General features: G+C 40.0%; 1 protein-coding gene across 3 annotated transcripts in view; it reads right to left on the minus strand.

The window, feature by feature from the left end:
- The window catches only part of RMND5A (required for meiotic nuclear division 5 homolog A), a 62,885-nt gene that overhangs the window by 5,442 nt on the left and 36,249 nt on the right, over positions 1-21,194 (minus strand). For all 3 annotated transcript variants that reach the window (XM_070573687.1, XM_070573688.1, XM_070573686.1), the window contains exons 3-8: positions 18,959-19,093; positions 17,439-17,539; positions 5,578-5,744; positions 4,692-4,857; positions 2,297-2,399; positions 244-398 (exon numbers count right to left, since the gene is read on the minus strand). In XM_070573687.1, coding sequence (XP_070429788.1) covers positions 244-398; positions 2,297-2,399; positions 4,692-4,857; positions 5,578-5,744; positions 17,439-17,539; positions 18,959-19,093 — 827 coding nt within the window. The remainder of the gene's footprint in view (positions 1-243; positions 399-2,296; positions 2,400-4,691; positions 4,858-5,577; positions 5,745-17,438; positions 17,540-18,958; positions 19,094-21,194) is intronic.

Raw genomic sequence — 21,194 nt, forward strand, 5'->3', positions numbered from 1 at the left:
ACAATACATTGCCTTCCCAAAAAGTTAAAATTTAAAGATCATGCTTATAAATCTAATCATCAAATTTATGAACTAATTAAAAAGAATGACAAAAATGCAGATACCATACACTATGTGAAATGAGAAGTAATGAAATCTATTTCTAAATTCTAGCTACATTTATTTACCCTCATTACTTCTTATCCTCCCACTCAGTTCCAAAAGAAAATTTTTTTATTAACATTTAAAAAGACAGACACTTACTTGCTACCATTAAACATTTTGTTCAGGGCATCTCTTGATATAATATGACCACAGACCAATTTCATGGGTGGATTGTTATCTGTCGTTTGCTGACGAAGAATAGGACAGGCAAATATAGAGTGATACCAGCACTTCTTACCAAGGTCCACTTCAATCTGCTCAAAAAAAGTACAACGGCTCGAGTTATGCCTCAAGAACCCTCCACATGTTAATACGCACTGTGTGGCAAAGAACACTGATCAAATCTACTCATCTGAATATAACTTTTACAGCACTCTTCTAGCTCAAGTATTACTTCATAATTTTAAATTAACCTTCAAAATTATTTATAATCCTACTTTTCAAACAAATTCTGATGTCTAAGAGTGAGAGCCAAAGGCAAGGGAACACTCTAGAAGTCAAACACTTGTGAAAATGCGTCAGGATATACCTAAGAGCAAAACCCACCAGAAATCCTGACTGTTGTGTGGCACACTTAGCTGGTGATACAATTCAGTGTGATAATCCTTTAAAGGCAGACTAAATGTGGTTTACTTCTGTGTCAGCTTCAGATCTGAGTTTCCCACGTTTTGTGTGTAATGGTCCAAAGAAACCCCGAAACAAAGGCTTTAAGCTAAAGCTCAGCAGGACCTTTCACAATCTGTAGATCCGAAGCTCATCTGAGCTTGCAGCGAAGAAAACAAGCAAAAGCTATGAAATCACCTAGCGAGGCAGCTGGCGCATGACAGAGGCTCCACAGTCGCCAGTTCTTTCTGTTTTCTTTCCTTCTAAATCTAAAATGGCTATCAATATAAAAGTCTATTACCTAGACTCTTTCAAGAAAGTTGACAAAGTATTAACAATAATCTTGAGGAAAAAAAATGGCCAGATGATTACCTCCAACTGCTTTTTTATCCTGACACACAGACTTTTAGTATAGTGAACCTAAGGCATAGTAATTCAGATTTCAGTAGACTCCATGCCGGTGGCAAGTGTCAGAGATGTAACAACATAACTGCAAAACTGCCATTTTCTTGCAGGCACCCGCCTCGGCAAAGCACGTGAAGGCTCACGTCCTTTTCACTTGCTCAGATGAGCAGCAGTCAAGCGGGGGTGCTGCTGTGTCCTGACCACACTCAGGATTGGGAATGCACCTGTGCCTTTAATCAAAACAGATCTCTGAGGAGAAGCCAGGGCAAGCAACCGACCGAGCTACCAGCTGGAAGAACAAGGTAACTGCAGATAAACCTGTGCGCAGGTGTGGCAGAAAAGAGGCAAAAGCCAAATGCACATTTTAGCTCTTTAAGAGTCTGTGACATGACCATGATAAGAATGATAACTCCATATTGTCAGAGGCCTGGTGGAAACACACATATAATGACCTTTGTTACTTCATGTCATAACTACCATGGCAGCAAAACCTGAGTACCTACTATATGTCCCATATTATTCTAAGCACACCTACATTATCTCTAGCCTTTAACAGCCCCATAAAGAGAAGGATGGCCCCCAATTTAGACACTGACAAACTACTGCTTAGTGAAGTTATAGAGTTGGCAAATGATTGGGGCTGATGTTTAAAACCGTCACCTGTTCCACAACAGCAGTGGACACACAGTACTGGAGGCCACTGATGACTGCAGGTGTCACAGGGACAACACAGCACAAACCTATGATCTCATAAATATCAAGGCTTAAGACAAAACTAAATCCAATCAAACTGAGTCACTGCTTTTATATTTTTAAAAAAGCAGAGTGTGAGTGGTTTGTCGACTGCATTGCAAAGCATACCGCATGCACAGCAGAACCACGCTCTCCACTTCCGATGCTTTCCTTCATCAGCTTTCACTGCCAGTCTAAGTCACAATTTTAAGAAAACTCCTCCAGTGCCTCCAAAATGTACCAGCTCCCCATTTCTATTATTTAACCATGTCTACAGAGACAGAAAAGAATTGCTGCTGAACAGCTACAGTAACGTTCCCTGGTTAAAAGGCAAGATAGGCATTTAAAATCCTTAACATCTAAGTTCTTCTAATGGCAGGAAAGGTAATAATCAATAGAAAATGCAACTCACGGGTAATTCATCTTTCTGGTTCCAAACTCCAGTGCACTGCCTCTGTTCAATCACAGCTTTGATATTGATTAAAGCCGGCAGCGCCACACAACCTGCTGAGAAACTGGGAGAGCGGAAGAGGAAATGTCACTGCCAAGCCAGGTGTCACAGTTTGGTCCTAGGAAATGTCACTTCCTCTATACTCCATGTGCAGAGGGCCCACGCCAATGGACAGGGCACAGAGCCCTCTGCTTTGCTAAATTACCACCACACACACACAAAAGTTTTAAATTTACAAAACCCCTAGATTTAATGGGCTCTGCATATCAGTCATTAATGACATTCCTAACATTAATGATGTTCTGAAACATTTTCCTGCACGGTTCCTTCTAGATCTGGTCACCCTGTCCAGGGCAGAAGTACTGGCAGTCAATTGTCAGCTGAGTCCCCCTTCAGGACCGTCTTCAGCTGAAGGAAGCCACCTGACCAGGCTTACATCTGATGACTGCCCCATGTGAAGACAGAAAAGCCCAGCCCTGTTGCCCAATCTGAGACAATGCCACAGGCCCACTGGACCTCCAGAGCTCCTCAGGGATAGGCTGAGGCCTTTGGTGAGACTGCACCACATTCCAACTTTCCCCTCCAGCTAATCCTGCTGTTTTCATTCCCCTACAGGGGCTGATCCCAATAAACTTCCTGTATGTCAATCTCCATCCATTTCAGAGCCTGTTCCCCAGAGAAGCTGACCTGCAGCCTGGCCATTCCTTATAGTTAATTGCATGAGTGTCTGCTACACTCAGACGGGACACGCTACAGAACGCAGACTGTACCTCATCCATCTTTGCATCCACACAATGCCTGGCACACAGCAGGGATTCAAAACACTTGAGAAGTTAAATGAACAGAAGAGCTAAACAAGTTATTTTCTTAAAACAGGTTTTTAAACTTTTTGGTTTCAGGACCCATTTACATCCTTAAATATTAAAGATCTCAAAGAGCATTTGTTTTTGTGAGTGGTATCCATCATCATTGTATTAGAAATTAAAACCGAGAAATTTTTAAAATATTGATTTATTTAAAATAAATATATTACATGTTATCATAAATAACATTCTTATAAAAATAGCTATATTTTCCCAACTAGAAATAAATTTGAAAGGAGAGCGGCATTACTTTAAATTTTTACAGATCTCTTTAATGCCTGGCTTAATAGAAGACAACTGGGTTCTTATATCTTCCCCTACATTCAATCTGTTGCGATGTGTTCTTTTTGGTTGAAGCAAATGAAAAAAACCTAGCTTCACACAGATACGTAGTAATTTAATTGTCTTTTCAGATAATTGTGATATTCTCATTTAATGCCATACCACCACTCAACAAGTAGTAGCTTCTTAAAGGTTAGTTGCAAAGTGTAGTCTGAATCCTTCCATTGAATTTTTTGTACCCTTCTACATTAAGATCCAATGGTCTGTCTCATACTTTGAATGAATCTTTTACCCATGCATGATTTTGTAATAGCACACTGAATCTTCTAGTATCAACACATTTCATTTTAAAGCATCAAAAAAATACAATTCATTAATATCACCAATCTCATCAGAAAAATCTTTAAGTATCAGGAAGCTGTCAAGCCCATAATAGCAGGTTCAAGTTTTCCAAAATTTCCATTTTACCTTAAAATCTTGAATTTTACCATTGTGGCAAAACGTCAGTTATTATCCTTACACGACAGGTTCACTTCATTCATTTGAAAAAACGCCTGCCAAAAACCTAAGTGTGAGTAACTGCAGTGGATTCTTTTAAGTAAAAACTGTGTTTCGTGAAAAAAGCAGCTCTGAGTTTATTAGCTCATAACTCAACATACAGGTGCGTTTTCTTGAGACAACCATCTTACATGGCTTACAAAGCATGAAGCTGAAGTGCTTTACGTGAACGTCCCAATTTGTCACACAGAATATAAAAAAGATGTGTACTCAGAGGTCAAGACTTACGAAAACTAATAATTTTTAATGTTCAGTCAAAAACATTCTTAAGTAAAACTAGTACGTCTTGAACTGCAAGTATGTGGTGGTGAGGGACACAGCAAGTCCTTGTGGAGTTTGGGACACTGCCCTGATCTGTGCTAAGGCTCAAGCAGTTTAACCCACCACTCTTTTGCACCATCTGTGCAAATGTCAACACAGTGGAAAGGCTCTCTTTCACAGAGGAACGGCCAGAGGTTCACAGACCACACTTTGAGAATCACTGCTCTAAAACTGCTTCACTGCCAACTGTGACAAGTCTTGAAATACCAACCACTCTCTCCTCAGAAAGACAAATGTTCTCTTGGCTTTAATATCAAGAACTAGACAACAAATCAATAAGAACTGACGAATGCAGCACATATTTCAGTAACAGACACGACAAATTTCCATACCTGACACTGAGAGGGGACTCCACGGAGAGCCCCAGGAGGGCACAGGCATCCCGTGTAAAGATGTCACAGATGTCAGCCCACTGGTTTGCATCAAGTAGGTGAACATATGGTGAGTTCTCAATCCCTTGTCTCAGGTACACAAGGCTTCCCATCAAAACCTGAATGTCTAAACAAAAGCAACAGCAATTCGGAGGTGTGAATGATCACACTTGAAACAGAGCCGGCTTACAGGCAACAGGGGGAGAAAGGCAAGAATTCTCCCAACTGACATAGCCTAAATTAATTTATTAACAGAGTGTTTTAAAATTCTTGTCCTTAAGTTTGGTTTCTCCCTTCACCCTAAATTAAAGAAACAGCACAGAGAGAAAGGGGAAGAGAAGGAAAGCACTAAATATTGAACTTCATGTCATTTTATTCTTATACACAACATAGTACAATTACCATTATCTAGAGCAGTAACAATTATCTATAAATGGGGTCATCACATATCTCTGGCTGTAGAACAGGCCAGTACTCCCACAGGGACACTGGGGGTTAACTTCTGCCACAGTGGTGCACCCTCAGACACTTTGTCATGGCAATAACAGCAGCAGGGTGGGGGTGGCGAGGAGCAAGTGCCTACCTGGCTCTTTCTCGTGTCTCCTCTTAGCTTAGTAAGGAATCGCCAAAAATGCAATGTCTCCTTCAGACTTTTCATTTAAGAGGATTTAATGTTTTACTTTTGTTCTAGGGCCAATCAGAGCTTTTTCTATAAGTGATTATCATCTACAATTGTTTTAGTTGGTTAGCAAATATGTATTAGACCTAGTTAAAATAAACTTAAATTCCAGTGGAGGCTACGGGCCTGGAAATTCCAAACATTAAAAACATCTGACTCCAGACTCACCTTTCTGATGATTTAGGGCAAATGGCTGAAAATTTTTAGCATATTGTAATGCCTCTCGCTGATTTGTAGTTCCACCCATCAACAAGCTAATAAAATACAGTCTGTGTAGCTTAAATTCCAAGGAGCTGTTTTGGGCTATGAGCATTTCTCGGTTTGACACTGCCCACCTACAGAAAAAGCAAGAAAGATTTTAACAGTAATTAAGAGCACAGGCAAAGTATGTGAAAAATTGTTTGAAGACTAGTAACACAAAAGAAGGGTTTGTCTGCCACCTTGTGGAAGTCAGTGGTAACATGATCTCAAGAAAACTACTACACCCAAAGAGGCCCTTCAGCCAGTGAAAAAGAAAGAAAAGCAGCATATGTCAGATGACAACTACATATTTAGTAAGGTTTTACACCAAGACAAGACCGACTCTGAGGAGTCACATTATACATCTGGAATGGTCCAAGACCACACTTTGAAGCAGGTGTCAGCCATGAGAGTCACTACTCAATCGCCCATATCCAGCACTCTTTTCTTGTTAAACAGGCATGTTTACAAATGAATCACAAGATTGTGAAGGGGAACCACCTATTTTTAAACTTTTGTTAGGTGCGAGACTGCGCTACTCACTTTGGGATTAAAAGAAGTAAACATAGGTATTTACCCTCAAGTACCCTCAAGGTGCTTTCAGTCTAATTAGGTAGATAAAACTATGTAAATATCATAGTGTACCACATGGTGCCAAAAAGATTTGTACAAACAGAGTGCTAACGAGAAAAGGAACAATACTCAGTTTTGAACAATCCAAAGTACAGCAACTCGGGCCTCTACAGTACAAACAGCTGGAATAAGCAATCTTGAGCTGGGACTACCAGTTCGGGTGAGCACCGAAAAGTCTACCAGCCAGCTGCTAAAACCAATGTCGCAACCAAGGAATAAGGAAGCATTACTTTATTTCTTTAAACATATTAAGATGTAGAAGCTGTTAGTGTCATATTCTTCTTTAATTTGACCTTTTTTGGACAAATATTCCCCACCTAATCCCACTCACCAAGGACCACTGGAACGTGAACTGAGGAGGGACACAAACTCTGAGAAACTCTACAAACTACAAGAGTAAAACGCCTGAGTTACTCCTAACGAATCAGCGGACTGGGATCAGACTTCACACAACTGCACTTTCACTGCCTCTTCCCCTTCCCACGAAGGGCTGCACAGGAATGTTCTAATCACTTGTCGATGCAGCCACACCTTAGAGTCAAATCACGAAGCTTCTGACCACAAAATCAGTGTGATTTTTAAAATTAATCACCTGGACCTTGGAAATATTTACTTCAATTGAAGTGAGGCTTGGATCCTTGCCTGGCACATCTAAGATGAAGGCAGTTAAGGTGCAACATCAAGCCTGGTAAATCCTGCTGACGCCAACAAGGTACTTCCAGCAGCTATGTTTGTGAGTGCCCAACGCCAACATCAGTACCAACAGGACTTTGCTTTGGGCAGTCTCTAGTCCAGCAGGCACCTTCCTAACTTCCAGTCCAAGGAGTGCATTACATCACATCACTTACCAAAAGTTTATCCTGCCCCCTCTGACTCATAAAGGCATGAGTACGTTTTCCTACTAACAATGAGGAGACGCAGTCAGCTTTTCCTTTGTTCTGTTCCTGATATGAGGTATATGTGTAAGAGTTTGTAGAATCAAAGAAGGGAGCTAATAGAGAGTGACTACAAATTCTAATACACGATAGACGCCCGCAGCAAAAGGGCAAAGACCTTAAGGAGGCAATTCACAAAAGGAGAAAACAACCTATTTCATTTTCACAGGCAAATGTTCATGATAGAATATTAAAGGTGGGAAAAGTTGTAATACATAGAAAAAAAACTTCCAGTCACCAGAATTTTTTCTTTTAAAGATTGGCCCTGAGCTAACATCTGTTGCCAATCTTTTTTCTTCTTCTTCTTCTCCCCAAACCCCTCCAGGACATAGTTGTATATTCTAGTTGTAGGTCCTTCTGGTTGTGCTATGTGGGAGCAGTGCCATGTCCACACCCAGGATCTGAACCGGCGAAACCCTGGGCTGCCAAAGCAGAGTGTGTGAACTTAACTACTCGGGCACGGGGCTGGCCCCCATTCACCAGAATTTTTAACAGTAATGACTCCAGGGAAGGTGGGTTTCACGAGTTGTCTACCACGTGCTAGGCGTGGACTATGAGGAACCACAGTGCAGCAGCCCGTCAGAGCAGCACGAGAGGCTAAGACCACCGGGAGGACACCCCCGAATGAAGAGCAGCTCGCAGCAGTCCAGAGGACAGTCATTTTTAAATAGCCTATGCTATCGTATATTTTGCAAGTTTTCTACAATGAACATATATTATTTTCATACTTAAAAGGTAATAACTTTTTAAGCTAATGCAAAAGTAAACAAAATTTCTTAACTTCCTGTTTTCACCAAAGAGTTAACAGAATAATTGCAAATTACTTTTCCTAAAAGTAAGTCAAGCTATGAATCACGAATTCAAGCTCTTCTAGCTATAAATATATGTACTCTGCTTTTCTAGGGTGTTTAAAGGTGTTTATTTAGAGGTGTTTATTTAGACAACGAAGTGCCTAATTTACTACTTGAATTTATTTTTACACACTTAAATTTTGCTATAAACAAGGCTACAAAATAATCAGAAAAAACCAGTCTTGCTAATCCCTGTCCTCCCATCAAGAAATTTTTAGAAAAGTAAATAGATATCCATTACACAAAGGGGCTGGAGGAGTGTGGCGAGAAAGCAAAAACCAAATTCATAGAACGCAAGTTTTCATATGTTTCTTAAAAACATCTCTTATCACTTTATCCTGAAACAATGTACTATCTTCATTTAACTTCTGAATATTAAGCCTAAGTCTCACAAAGCAAGGGATCAGAATAATCATTTCTAAGCTGCTCTCTCCCTAGCAAAATGTCATTTTCTAAACTGACGATGACATACCCCATTTTTGCCCCCCAACACGTGCAATCACATTTAAGCTTAAGGCAGAAACTCTTAACCAACAGCCCCTCTTCCTCTTACCCCCAGCACTGTACCCAGGCACCCACATTTGTATTTTCTTGACCCCAATTCCTTGGTCACAGTTAACTGGCCAGATAAGCATAGGTTTTAAAGTCACTCTCTGTGTTGCCTCCTAATACGAGAGTTTATCTATCTTTATCTCCTTTATGATCACTTCATGATCCTACATCTTTTGCTCTGTAAGTTCTTGATGGGGCTGCCTTCCTTGACAACCATCATAACACCCGCCTCATCTAATCTTTGGAATCTGGGTATAAATTTCATAGCAGTATTCTTATCCACACTAGCAGTCTCCCCAGACAGCTTAACATTAGTCAACTTATGATGGCTTCTGAAACAATGACACCATCTTTTACCGGCAGTAAAGTTCTTCAATCTCTTTATTATTGTTTTCTTTCAATGAGGCAACTAACTTCAATACTTTGGCCTGAATGTTAGCCAAACTGATGGAAGCGTTTTGTTCTGTTTTTTACAGTCTTCAATCCAAAGTAGAAGTAAATGCTCCATTTAAACCATAAGCAGCTTTCTTATTTAAATTAAAAGATGTTGAAGCAACTTAACTTTGGTTTTTATACTCACAGGAATTTTTTTTTTTTTTTTTTTTGGTGAGGAAGATTGGTCCTGAACTAACATCTGTTGCCAATCTTCCTCTTTTTGCTTGAGGGAGATTGTCACTCATCTAACATCTGTGCCAATCTTCCTCTACTTGGTACGTGGGATGCCACCATAGCAAGGCTTGATGAGTGGTGTGTAGGTTGTGCCCAGGATCTGAACCTGTGAACCCTGGGCTGCCGAAGCGGAGCGCATGGACTTAACCACTACACTACCGTGCTGGCCCTCTATAGGACTTTTTCAACATGCTTTGTACCACAGCTTCATGTAGGCCTAGGTTCACTTCGCTGTCATCATTTTCAAATCTTTCTAATCACAGTCAATTTCACTTTTGGCAACTCATCTTTGTTGACTAAGTCCCTCTTTCCATTGTCCATTTCTCTAATATGTCACATGGGCTCATACTGGAAGATGAGGAGGCAACACGACCACACGCTCGCTGTCTGAGGGTGAAATGAACAACAGACGTGCAGTCACCACCCATTCACAGACTCGGAGAGACGCGATGTGACTGGTTATGCTCACGATGCCCATCTGTTATTTAATACTGATTTGCGGACTAAACAGCTGGCAGAGAAGTTATGCAGTTATTCACAATATATTGCCATAACTGAAAATTGAACTGTGTTGTTGGGGAACTGGTGTTATTTAACTAAAGAGTGGTAAATGAAATTTGGGCATACTGGAATTGTGCAGAGAGGACTGCCAACAGGTTTGACAGAGAAGACAAATGGGAGAAACAGTACATAGGGACCTTAGAGCAGGAGGTTACTTTATAAAGACAAGGAAGGCCCAGAATGGTACAACAGAGAAAGATCTAAGTTTGAGGAACTGAGCGAGCCAGGGTGTCTACAGCCTATTATCCACCAACCTTAAAAAATAAGAAGGAAAATGAGATTGGTTTCTATCTCTCTCCCAGATTTCTGCCCTCCCACTTTTCTTTTCTGAGAGGAGGGAATCTGCGCTGGAAAACCAAGAAGTTTATGCCAAGAGGAAAGGTTATGCAACACTGGGGTGGGGGTGGGGGTAAGAAAGCAGTGGTTGGCCAATAGGATAAATTAGAGGCCTTTGTCATATGGTGTCAAGAATTAGAGGAAAATAATAGGCCTGCGGAGAAGACAATGGAGGCAGAGAGAGGTGCAGGTCAAGAAAAACATGCAAACATATTTAGATAACCTATCTAGCAACTCACATTACCACCAATAGTGATGTGTGCAGGTGAATTCAAGCTGGGCCATCTAGATAGAAGATTTGCTCCCTCTATGAAAGTAGAAGCCATGATCCCATCCTCCCACTGTAGGTGCTAGTTAATTTTTGCAAAAGCACATTCAAACCACAAAGTGAGCAGCTGAGAACAGAGTTGAAAATTCAACGCCCAGGCTCAACTACCTCATTTTCTACAACTTTCCTAATAATATCTTTATCCACAGAACTCTAAACGTTCTTCATTTGAACCTCTCATATGACTCGCCTCACAATCTAGGACAGTTTCTGGTCTCTTAAGGCAGAGACTGTCTCGCTCATCTTGGCATGCCTCTCCTTTGGATGCGGTATGCTGATCAAGACCACAGTTTAGCAGGGGCTGGCCCTGTGGCCTAGGGGTTAAGTTCACACACTCCACTTCAGCGGCCTGGGTTTCGCCAGTTCGGATCGTCATCAAGCCATGCTGTGGCGGCATCCCACACTGAAGAAATAGAAGGACTTACAACTAGGATATACAACTATGTACTGGGGCTTTGGGGAGAAAAAAGAAAAAAGAGGAAGACTGGCAACAGATGTTAGCTCACGTGCCAATCTCAAAAAAACCCAAAATCACCAATGGTCAATAATTTAAAAAGAAAAAAGAAGAGCACAGGTTAGTAAAGTCAAATGTGCACGGACTTAAACCCAAGCTCTGCTGTGTGAATTTGGGCAATCTGTTACTTAATTCTCTAAAATCTGTTTCCTGACTGTAAAATGGGGGCACCTCAAAGGGTTGTAGGCATTAAATGCGCAGGGTAGTTACAGCACTGAGCACAGAGCTTGGCACAACTAGACATTCAATAAGAAGCTATTTAATTTCTGTTTACTGAATGGATACACTCTGACATTTCTTCAAAGTCATTAGTTTTAATATGAAAATTATATTTAAAAGAGTTACTTGGGCACTTCCATGTAATACTCAGCAGCACTTTGATTTTTATAGCACCAATTTTGTGGGAATATGACGATACACATGCATCAGTTAATCCCCTTGAAAAAATTCTGAAGCTTTCTTAGAAGTTCATGCTTAATGTTTGGGTATTTGATTCAGTGAGCAACAAGAAGTAGAAGATAGTCACAGCCTTAACAAACCTGATAACAACCAAGTCCATAAACTACAAAGCACATAAAACTACAAAACCTCAATCAGCACCAGAAACTTAACCCACTGTCTACAAAGCACTGGCAGACATATGCCCAGAAGACACACAAAAGCTAGCGGAGATATTAGGGAGTAGGGTGCCATATTCTGGATGATGGCATTTCCAGCAGAAAACTTTTGATGTTTAATTAAGGAAAAAAAAACAACTACCACTATACTACAACCAGCAAGCTAACTACATTCAGTTAAATTACAACTTCACTGTGATTTAAAAAAAAAATTCTGCTCCCAAATCTCCAATGTGGGCCGCAAGAGCATGGTCAGCTTTAGAACTATTCCTTGGTTAGAAAAACACTGTAGAGCAAAAAAGAAATGACATCCAGTAAGGTCACTAATGTCACAATTCTCTCTGATCACTGCTACTGCCTTCTCCAATAAAGAGAACTTTTGTGCCTCTTCCATGAAAAGACCTCAAAACAATACAACCGACTTAGGTGACTAAGTTAGAAGCAACCCACATCTACACAATTATCCCACAAAACATTAAGCATTAATTATCCCAATTGTCAAGCCTCTGAACATTGTTAGTTCTGTTCTTAGAATTTCCATATTATTCCAAAAATAATTAAAACAAGATTCCACCTTCATGGTTAGCTGTTGTCCCCTAGGAACCTAAGCGACAGCATTACTCTGTTTATCTCTCACAATTCTGCCAGTCTGGGTTGGTGTCTATTTCTGGTAATAATGCCTCTTGCCAGTTCCCACAGCACACTCCACTACAACCTTTCACAGCATTTTTAAAGGCTTATAAATACCTCCTTTTCTAGTCTCCTTTAGGGCTATATTCTTGGGGGTAAAAGCTGAAAGTTCAGGGAAATGAATGACCTATTTACTCCACAAGTGCAGACTTGGCTGAACATTACTGGTGACTGAATCAAATGCTTAAAAAATTCAGAGAATGACAAAAATTAAATTTCAGCCAAAAAAATTAAGAACCCTATAACTTTGCTTCAGAGACTGAAAAGGAGAGCTAACATTTCATTTCTGAGATATTTTCAAGCAGTAAGTTCTCAGATACGGGTTGAGTCCATCACTGAAGTACCAATATTTCATTCAGCTCAGAGCTGGCATGAATCTTTGTCCTTCTTACACGCCATGTAAGAAACCACGCAAACTATAGTATCACACATCTGAATCTACTTAATAAACCACACATACACCTCCAACTTTACACGAGGCTCTCAGTAACGCAGAGTTTGGTAGGAGTGCCCAGCAGCTGCATGTGGCAAGTGCCCACTATTTCAGACAGGACGGTTCTACAGAGGAGCGATTTTTTTTTTTTAAAGTACTTAAATATGACTGCCTTATTTACTGCTAGGTTCCTACCCCAAAACCAAGAGATTTTATAAACCTAAATTAATAATGGGTCAGCATTTTACAAGCATGAACGGTCTTTCCTCGTAGTTCCCCCTCCTGGCTTAGTTTAGCCCCTTATTCTTTTAAACCCTTAATCTCAGGGATAGTTTATTTCAATTTTCCCTTTCTTTTTAAGAAGATTCTCAATTCCTCGACAGTCATGGCTTGTCCACTCATTTCCAGTAATCTCAAGTCCTTGGTGAGGACGTATCCAGACAGAGAGGGCCATGTCTATTCTTCCTCCTGAGGAACACCTCCTGTCTTGGAACTTCAAGTAAACTTTTGCAAGCAACAAACATCAAACAGACAACAGAAAATGATGTTACCACCTCAAATATCTTTCCCCTGTTGGCCTTGATAGTCCATTGTGCTATCTTCTCTCCTGCATCCTTTCCACTGGGCACCTCTTTCCGTTTTCAATTAGCTTCTTTTTAACAGAGTAGCTCTTCCTCCACCTGACTTAGTGCACGGGCAGAGTGAGGTAAAAATGGATCCCTCCACCCAGCTCTCCTGCCTTTCAGAATAAAGAACCACCCTCAACAAAACACAAACTCCAAAAAAGAAAAAGAACACACACTCAAATTCTGGAAAAAATGCAACTTGTTTATAAACCTTGATTCCTTTTCTCCAAAGGTACATCTATCAGAGCCTTCTTTCTTCTGTGGTTCTACATGGCTATTAAAAAATGCCTGAATCAGCAAGACTGCCCACCTACAGGAAGCCAAAACTAAAAACAAGAGAACAGACACCAGAAACTGCTTAATCACTGTCACTCTCATTTCAGGGGTAGTCAAGGTTCTATGATCAGGCACTTGGGCTTGCTTCCTACATATTCATTTTCTAAAATCTTTCTCTGCTTATAAACCGTGTTTTATTCACTGATCCTACAATTTCTCTAAGTCCAGCAAGCATTTTCTTAGAACCACCATTCATACACACCACCAAGAAACCACAATGTGAAGTTCACCTCGCATCCCTCTGTGGTTTATATTTCTAGCCCCACCTAATCGCTAGGCATGGAGATAGAGCCCTCTCACATTTCAGCAGCCTGATACTGCTCATGGCCTGTCCAATCTAAAACCCTTCTGTGGTCTAAACTAATAAAATATTTTTTCTCTCTTTCTCTGTGAAAAATTCTGTAACTTCCCCCTCTCTCTCTTTCTTATAACCATTCAGTTATTTTCCATTCCCTTATGGCATTCTACTGAGGCTTTGCAAACAGAACTACAAATTCTTCTAAGCAAGCGCTATGAGGCCCCTGGGCCTGCTCTCAGTGTTGAAAAAACCAGGTTTCCAAGTCTGCAAGGTTGAAAGTCAGCTCGTAGACTGCTGCAAATCCACCAAGGTAATATTACTCTTTGAAACACCTTTAGGAAGGCAACCAACTGGCTTCCCCTAAAGACTGCACTTTCCTTCAAAATGCCAATAACCGGCACATAGCTACAAGGACAGTTTCTAGTTTTCTAATATTTCTCCATTCTTTTGTATTAAGTTATTGTTATTCTCTCGTTAACACTACTTATTTTTTGGCTTTGCCTCTACCTACCATATGAAGGAGGGGTCATGTTTCTTTTAAGTTCTCCTTCCAACTATTTCATTTATTGAATGCTTACAATGAAGTTAAACACTGTGCTAGGTTCCAAGAGGAATTCAAACAACAGATAAAGCAATCCGGACGAGAAGAAAAGTCTGTACACAAACTGAGAAATATAAGAGCAGGAACAAGAGTAGGCAGGGTCCTGACTAGATCTGCATATGTAATTAGCTGTTCCTCTGCCACTCCTCTCTGCCATATCACCCTTCTTTTCTGCCTTCTTCCCAGTGTCTCTTATTATTTGCAATTAACAGCTAACACTCCCCAGACTTCCCTCTCATCTACTCCTTCTGTGGCCTCCATCTGTACTTTTCCTTTGTTGGCCTCTGCCTCCTCAACTGCCCGGGCTGCCTGGGGGACTTACTGCAGCCTCTCACCTTCCTCTCTTCCCTCATGGGTGGTTCCACGATGCTGCCTCCCAGCTCGTACAAATAGAAGATGCCACACAACTGAAAGCTATTTCCCCCTTCTATCTAAACGAGAATTCCCCAAACTGACGTCCCACATTTTTCAACTTTTGCTACAAGTTGAGTAAAGTGAATTTTCTGTGCTTTGCACATCAAAGATGCTGAATAAATATCTGCTTTGCATCCACCAGTAATAGGCAAGAATTGGAAACGTTTGAATTGTTGTAATGGAGATTTCTATTAAGATTTCTATCATCCTCTAAGCTTATGTTCTATAGAAATCCAATTCTATGGGTTTGAATAGGTGTTATGGGGGGAGGGAGAATAAGGATTCTTTGGTCAAATATGCATGGGAAACACTGGGTTTTACAAAGTTAAATGAGTCTCTTTACTGTAGGATTGCTGATGGCCCATCTAATGTGCTGAAGTGAATCTCTCGGAGGAGAGCATTAAGGGAATATCATGTGAATATCATATAACCTTTTGCCTCCATATCCTCTTCTCACGGAGCACCTTCCAGGCCTCAACTCCTCTGTAAAATGAGTACTTATTTCATTGGGTTATTATGAGAACTGATTAAGTTAATGAATGTAAAATGCTTAGAACAATGCTAGGCACATAATAAGCACTCAAGAAGAGTTAACTATAATTACCACCACATGGCAATAGTCCCAGAAAAACTGAAACGAATAATTTTCACTGTAAGGTAATTTCCACTCTTACTATCAAGTGGATGAAACAAGTCCTCCCTTTGCCTAAAAGGCACTGCTTCAGGCTGCAAATAACAAAAACATTTACAGAAATAATTAATACATATCATATAGTTACCAGTAAGAAACTTAGATCTCACAGAAAGAGCACAGAGTTAAAAGTGTCTTATGAATGTCCTTCATTCTAAAGGAAAAGCCTTGAGTACTCTGAGGGCTGAGGCGGTCCTAATACTCAGCACGGTCTCTGATGCACAGTGAGCACTCAGTAGAAGTCTGATGAAAAACCTGAGAAATTAATGGATAAATGAGTATTACCTTGAATAACAACTCAAATATTATTTCTAAATCACTGTAAAACAACTGGGAGCCCCATCACATTTTTATATTCAGGCTCCCTCACTCTCCTTTGCAGATGTTTAATCATATAGGTGGAATACGAAAATAGACAGAACAGTGGTTCCACATTTTGTGTGGAAGTGTTAAAGGTACTTGATTGAATTTAATTTCCCAGGTGCGTCACAATCTAAAATCTGCTAAAAAAACAAAAATCAAAACAACTATAAAAGTAATATGCATCTTGCACAATGGTACTGTTTAACTGACATGTATCTTTAAAGATACAGTACCTATCTACCTCATGTTCATAATTTAAACAGGAATTTATAATTTATGAATTTACACAGGAAACTCCCCCTACCTAGTCATCTGGGCTGGTTTTAGAACTCTGCAAAATTTTCAAAGAACTGAGAAAAAAATCAGAAACAGAAAACTAAGCTTCAAATAATTAAATGGGTTAGTGGAAGGAAAAAAACGTGCATTTTATAAAAATCAGCAAGGATCTTCCTATTTTTTTCTGGTAACAACGACCTCATATACTCCCAATTTTAAAATACCAGGATTCTAAGCCCATGCCCTCACAACATCACTGCTTCTATCACCCAGTTTCTTCCTTTTATGAGCTTTTCTTTTCTAAACAAATAACCCAGTAATCCTCGCATTAAAAAATTCTAAAACAAAGGTCAGCAAATTATGGCCAGGGGCCAAATATGGCTTGCTGCTTGTTTTGTACACCAGATGGCCAAAATGGCTTTTTACATTTTTAAAGGGTTTTAAAATAAAACAGAGAAGAATATGCCACAGAGACTTCATGGCTTGCAAAGCCTAACATATTTACTATCTGGTCCTTTACAAAAAACTTCACTGACCCTGCTCTAGGCTATTATTTATCACAGCTTACTCAGTAATTTCAGATAATTCATCTCAACGACAAGCTCAGTGAATCATTAAATTTTAAGCAGTATTTAGAATAGAACTCCTTCATAACAATGTTTGCTCTCTTCTTGCATACCACTTAGTTCCAATAACCAATTAATTTATTGTTCAGAAGCTGGCACAGAACCCTGCGCATTATGGAAGTTCAAATATCAAACTCAGACGGCCTGAACCACAGCACTTCAGTTATAAAGCGGGTCTACAGTGAGACACAGAAAACCCTTCTCTCTTATGGGAATTCAGACCAACTGATCAGTGAAGCAACTCTAACCAGTTTCTCATACTGCACATCCCCCATATTTACTTAGCTAAAAGAAATAAAATAATTCTCCCTTGATTTCTCTGAAGGCTACCCCAGGTGAGAGATATACATATCTCAAAATCTCTAACATGTTTCTAATTAAATTTTTGTATAGAGACTTCTCTCAAAGTATTCAAAAGAAAACAAACTCAGTAACTCACTCCAGAGCTGGTCTCAGAACTCTGACTTTTAATGCTTCTAATATTCGATTTAACTCCACAAACGGTTCCTTCTGACTTGGGTCTACAGAAAGACCAGATTCCTGAAAAAACAGAAAGAACTTTTGTTAGCAGTAATCAGGGTAAAGAGATAATAGTAAAAGCACATTCTAAATTATAAAATATGGGCCCAGGCATTAGAGATAATTTCTTTTTAACACGTATTTCTATGGCAGAGACTAATGACTGAGCCCTAGTCTCATTGTCTCCCCTTTTCCACAGTAGTAGGACTCCTAAATTTTAGCTGGGTACATAACCATATGGAATAAAGTTGAATAGGACTTTGTGAGATGTAAGTTCTGGCCAATGAAATATAAGTGTGTACTCTGCCCCTTCTTGGAGTACCAAATGTGTAGCTAGAGTTCTGGCTACTATCCTGAGGACAGGGAACACTTTAGAAATAGCAGAGCTACAAGGAGCCTAGGTCCCCAAGAGCTTCATGGAGCATAGCTTCCATACATGCTGTGGATGGCTTACGACCTTTTATTTCTGTGCAAGAGAAATAAACGTCACTTTTGTTTAAGCCACTGGTATTTTGGGTCTTTGTTACTTGTAAACAAACTTAATCCTGAATGACACAATTTACTTTAGGAAATTTATACAGACACACACATGAAATTCCTGTAAAGTACAGAGAAAGACCTGAGTTATCATTTATCTGAATTGTTTAAAAGAGACAGGGCTTAGATTAGAAGTTTGGTTTACACATTGGTTTTAAATTATTTAATCCTTACAGTCCTTCGTTTTTCTAAAGGGAAAATACAATGGTACATGGTGGCTTAGAACAGAGTTTGAAGACACATGAATTTGGGATTGAATCCTAGTTCCTTCACTAAGAACCTATATGGCCTTGTGCAAGTTACCTCTCCAGACCTCAGATTCCTCATCTGTGAATGGGAGCAATAATTCCTACGTCATAAGACTGCAGTGAGGAATTACAGCAGGGCGTGGCTTGCGGTAAAAACTCAATACGTGGCAGCTGCTACTATAATGACTATGTGCTATCGGTAAACTCTTCTGAGATCCCTAAGCTCATGACTAATAGAAATGAAAGAAAATGCTGCTCACCTGAAGGAAACTTTAGCTTGAAATTCACTTGCTAAATAAAATTCTACAAGTTGGGCCAGATCAGAAGAACAAACAGAAAGCTCTTTGTCCTTTTCTTCTCTGCTACACTAACCTTGCCTATCAAAGGAGGAAAAGGAGCACGTGGTATCACTTCTGACCCCCTGGTTGATGACCCGGGACCAATGCTACGGAGCAGGAAGAAGAAAAAGGCAATTGGAATAAGAAGTTCTAGGACTACAATTTTTTACTAATAAAACAAAAAGACTTCCTAGTTAAATGAGGTCAGCCCTGACAATAACAACAGTAAAAATCTATGCATGGCTAGAAGATGACTCAAAAACTCCAAGGAGCTCCCTTGTTTCTGCTTCCTCTTCTCACCATGGACACAGTGTTACCTGGCAGAGCTCCTCAGCTACATCCAGCATTCCTTGTCGGAAGAAGTGCTCCACCATCACCTCATTGAGAAGCCTCTGACTGTCCGCTTGCCAGCAGCCATCTATTCCCACACTGCTAATGTCAGAGTCAAAATTCTGAAAAAGAAAATGAATCGTGAACAGTCTAGGATCCATCACTTTATATGGTTTTCACCCCACCTAACAGAAAGAATGGCCTTCATTTCACTGAGATACCCTCAATAAGTACCCAATTCAAATTTATCTGCAGCCTACAACAGGAAGTAGTTTTTTCCATCACTCCTTTCTAAAACCTGTCACTCTCATTGATTATAGCTGCAAGAGTAAACACATTTTAGGAGGGCATTTTGGAAAAATATATAAATTTAATAATGATTTCTGTGAATAAACTGATTTCTAGGCATTATACTATAGCAATATTTTCAGAGATGTACAGTGATACTTGTAAAAGCATGCTCAATGTAGCAGTGTCTAGTAGGAAAACAGAAGCCCCATATGTGCAATACACGCTTAGTTAAATAATCATGGCACATCCCAACAACTGCAGAGCCAAGGTGGGGGTAGGGCTGGGGGTGGGAGAATGGCCAGGTGGTTAAGAGAGCAGGTTCTGCAGCCAATCCACCTGGGTTTGAATCCTGGTTCTCTTACTAGTTGTGTGATCTTGGCCAAATCAGTCAAGGACTTTGCAGCTCAGCTTCCTTATCTTAAGTGGAGAAATTAACAGTACCTCCCTGTTACGGGCTGAATTGCATCCTCCCAAAATTTCTATGTTGAAGTCCTAACTCCCAGTACAGTCAAGCATTGCTTAACGATGTGGATACCTTCTGGCAAATGCATTGTTATGACTTCATCATTGTGGGAACATCATAATGTGCACTTACACAAACCTGCATGGTACAGCCTACTACACACTTGGCTATATGGTGTAGCGTATTGCTCCTAGGCTACAAACCTCTACAGCATGTTACTGTACCGAATACTGTAGGTAACTGTAACACAATGGTATTTGCATATGTAAACATATCTAAACATAGAAAAGGTACAATAAAAATATAAGGTATAAAAGATAAAAAATGGGACACCTGCACAGTGTACTTGCCATGAATGGAGCTTGCAGGACCGGAAATTGCTCCAGGTGAGTCAGTGGGTGAGTGGTGAGTGAACGTGAAGACCTAGGACATCACTGTACACTAGTGTAGACTTTATACACACTGTACACCTAGGCGACACTAAATTTATTTAAAAAATTCTTCATTTTTCCATAATAAGTTAACTTTAGCTTACTAAAACTTTTTACTTTATAAACTTTTTAATTTTTTAAACTTTTTGACTCGTGTAATAACAGCTTAAAACACACATTGTACAACTATAAAAATATTTTGTTCTTAAATTAAAAAAATTTTTTTTTTACTTTTTAAACTTTTTTGTTAAAATTAAGACACAGACTCATGAGCCGAGGCCTACACAAGGTCAGGATCATCAATATCACTGTCTTCCACTTTCACATCTTGTCTTACTGCAAGGTCTTTGGGGGCAGTAACACACATGGAGCTGTTATCTCCTATGATGACAATGCCTTCTTCTGGAACACCTCCTGAAGGACCTGCCTCAGGCTCTTCTTGAGAAGGTGTCATTCTTCAGAAATATGTCCATGGTAGTTTCCTTGGCTTTTTTCTTTTCTCATCATAGATTTGCTTGTAAACAGATAATGCACCATGAACATTCCTCTGTATTAATGAAAACCTCTTGGTGTTGAGGTCCATGTTTTTAAACTGTTTAAGGAGCCTGCTGAGGTTTGCAAAAGCTTCTGCTAAATCCTCTACTATGAATTTTCTTGGAGGTTATTCTTCTTTTACTTCTCCAGCAGGTTCCTTTTCTCTTGACTCTTCTTTAGCTATGTGTTCCTGTTCCAGTTCCAACAACTCATTAGCCAATTCCTCAGGAACAGCCTCTGGGAGCTACTCAATGTCATCCTAATGCATACTAAGATTAACGTTGGTGTGTTTGCCACCTCAACCACAGCCTTGTGGATTTCTGCAACCTCCTCATACTTGGCAAATCCTTTGAAGTCATGGACAAACCTCTTGAGTGTCTTTTTCCAGATGCTATTCACATACTCCCTGGTGATACCACGCCAAGCCAAGCAAGGTTCTTGATGCATTCATAGATGTTGTACCCCTTCCAGAATTGCATCAGTATCTTCTCAGTGTCTTCCTCA

The sequence above is a fragment of the Equus przewalskii genome, chromosome 14 (genome assembly GCF_037783145.1).
Source record: "Equus przewalskii isolate Varuska chromosome 14, EquPr2, whole genome shotgun sequence".
In the NCBI taxonomy this organism is placed as follows: Eukaryota; Metazoa; Chordata; class Mammalia; order Perissodactyla; family Equidae; genus Equus; species Equus przewalskii.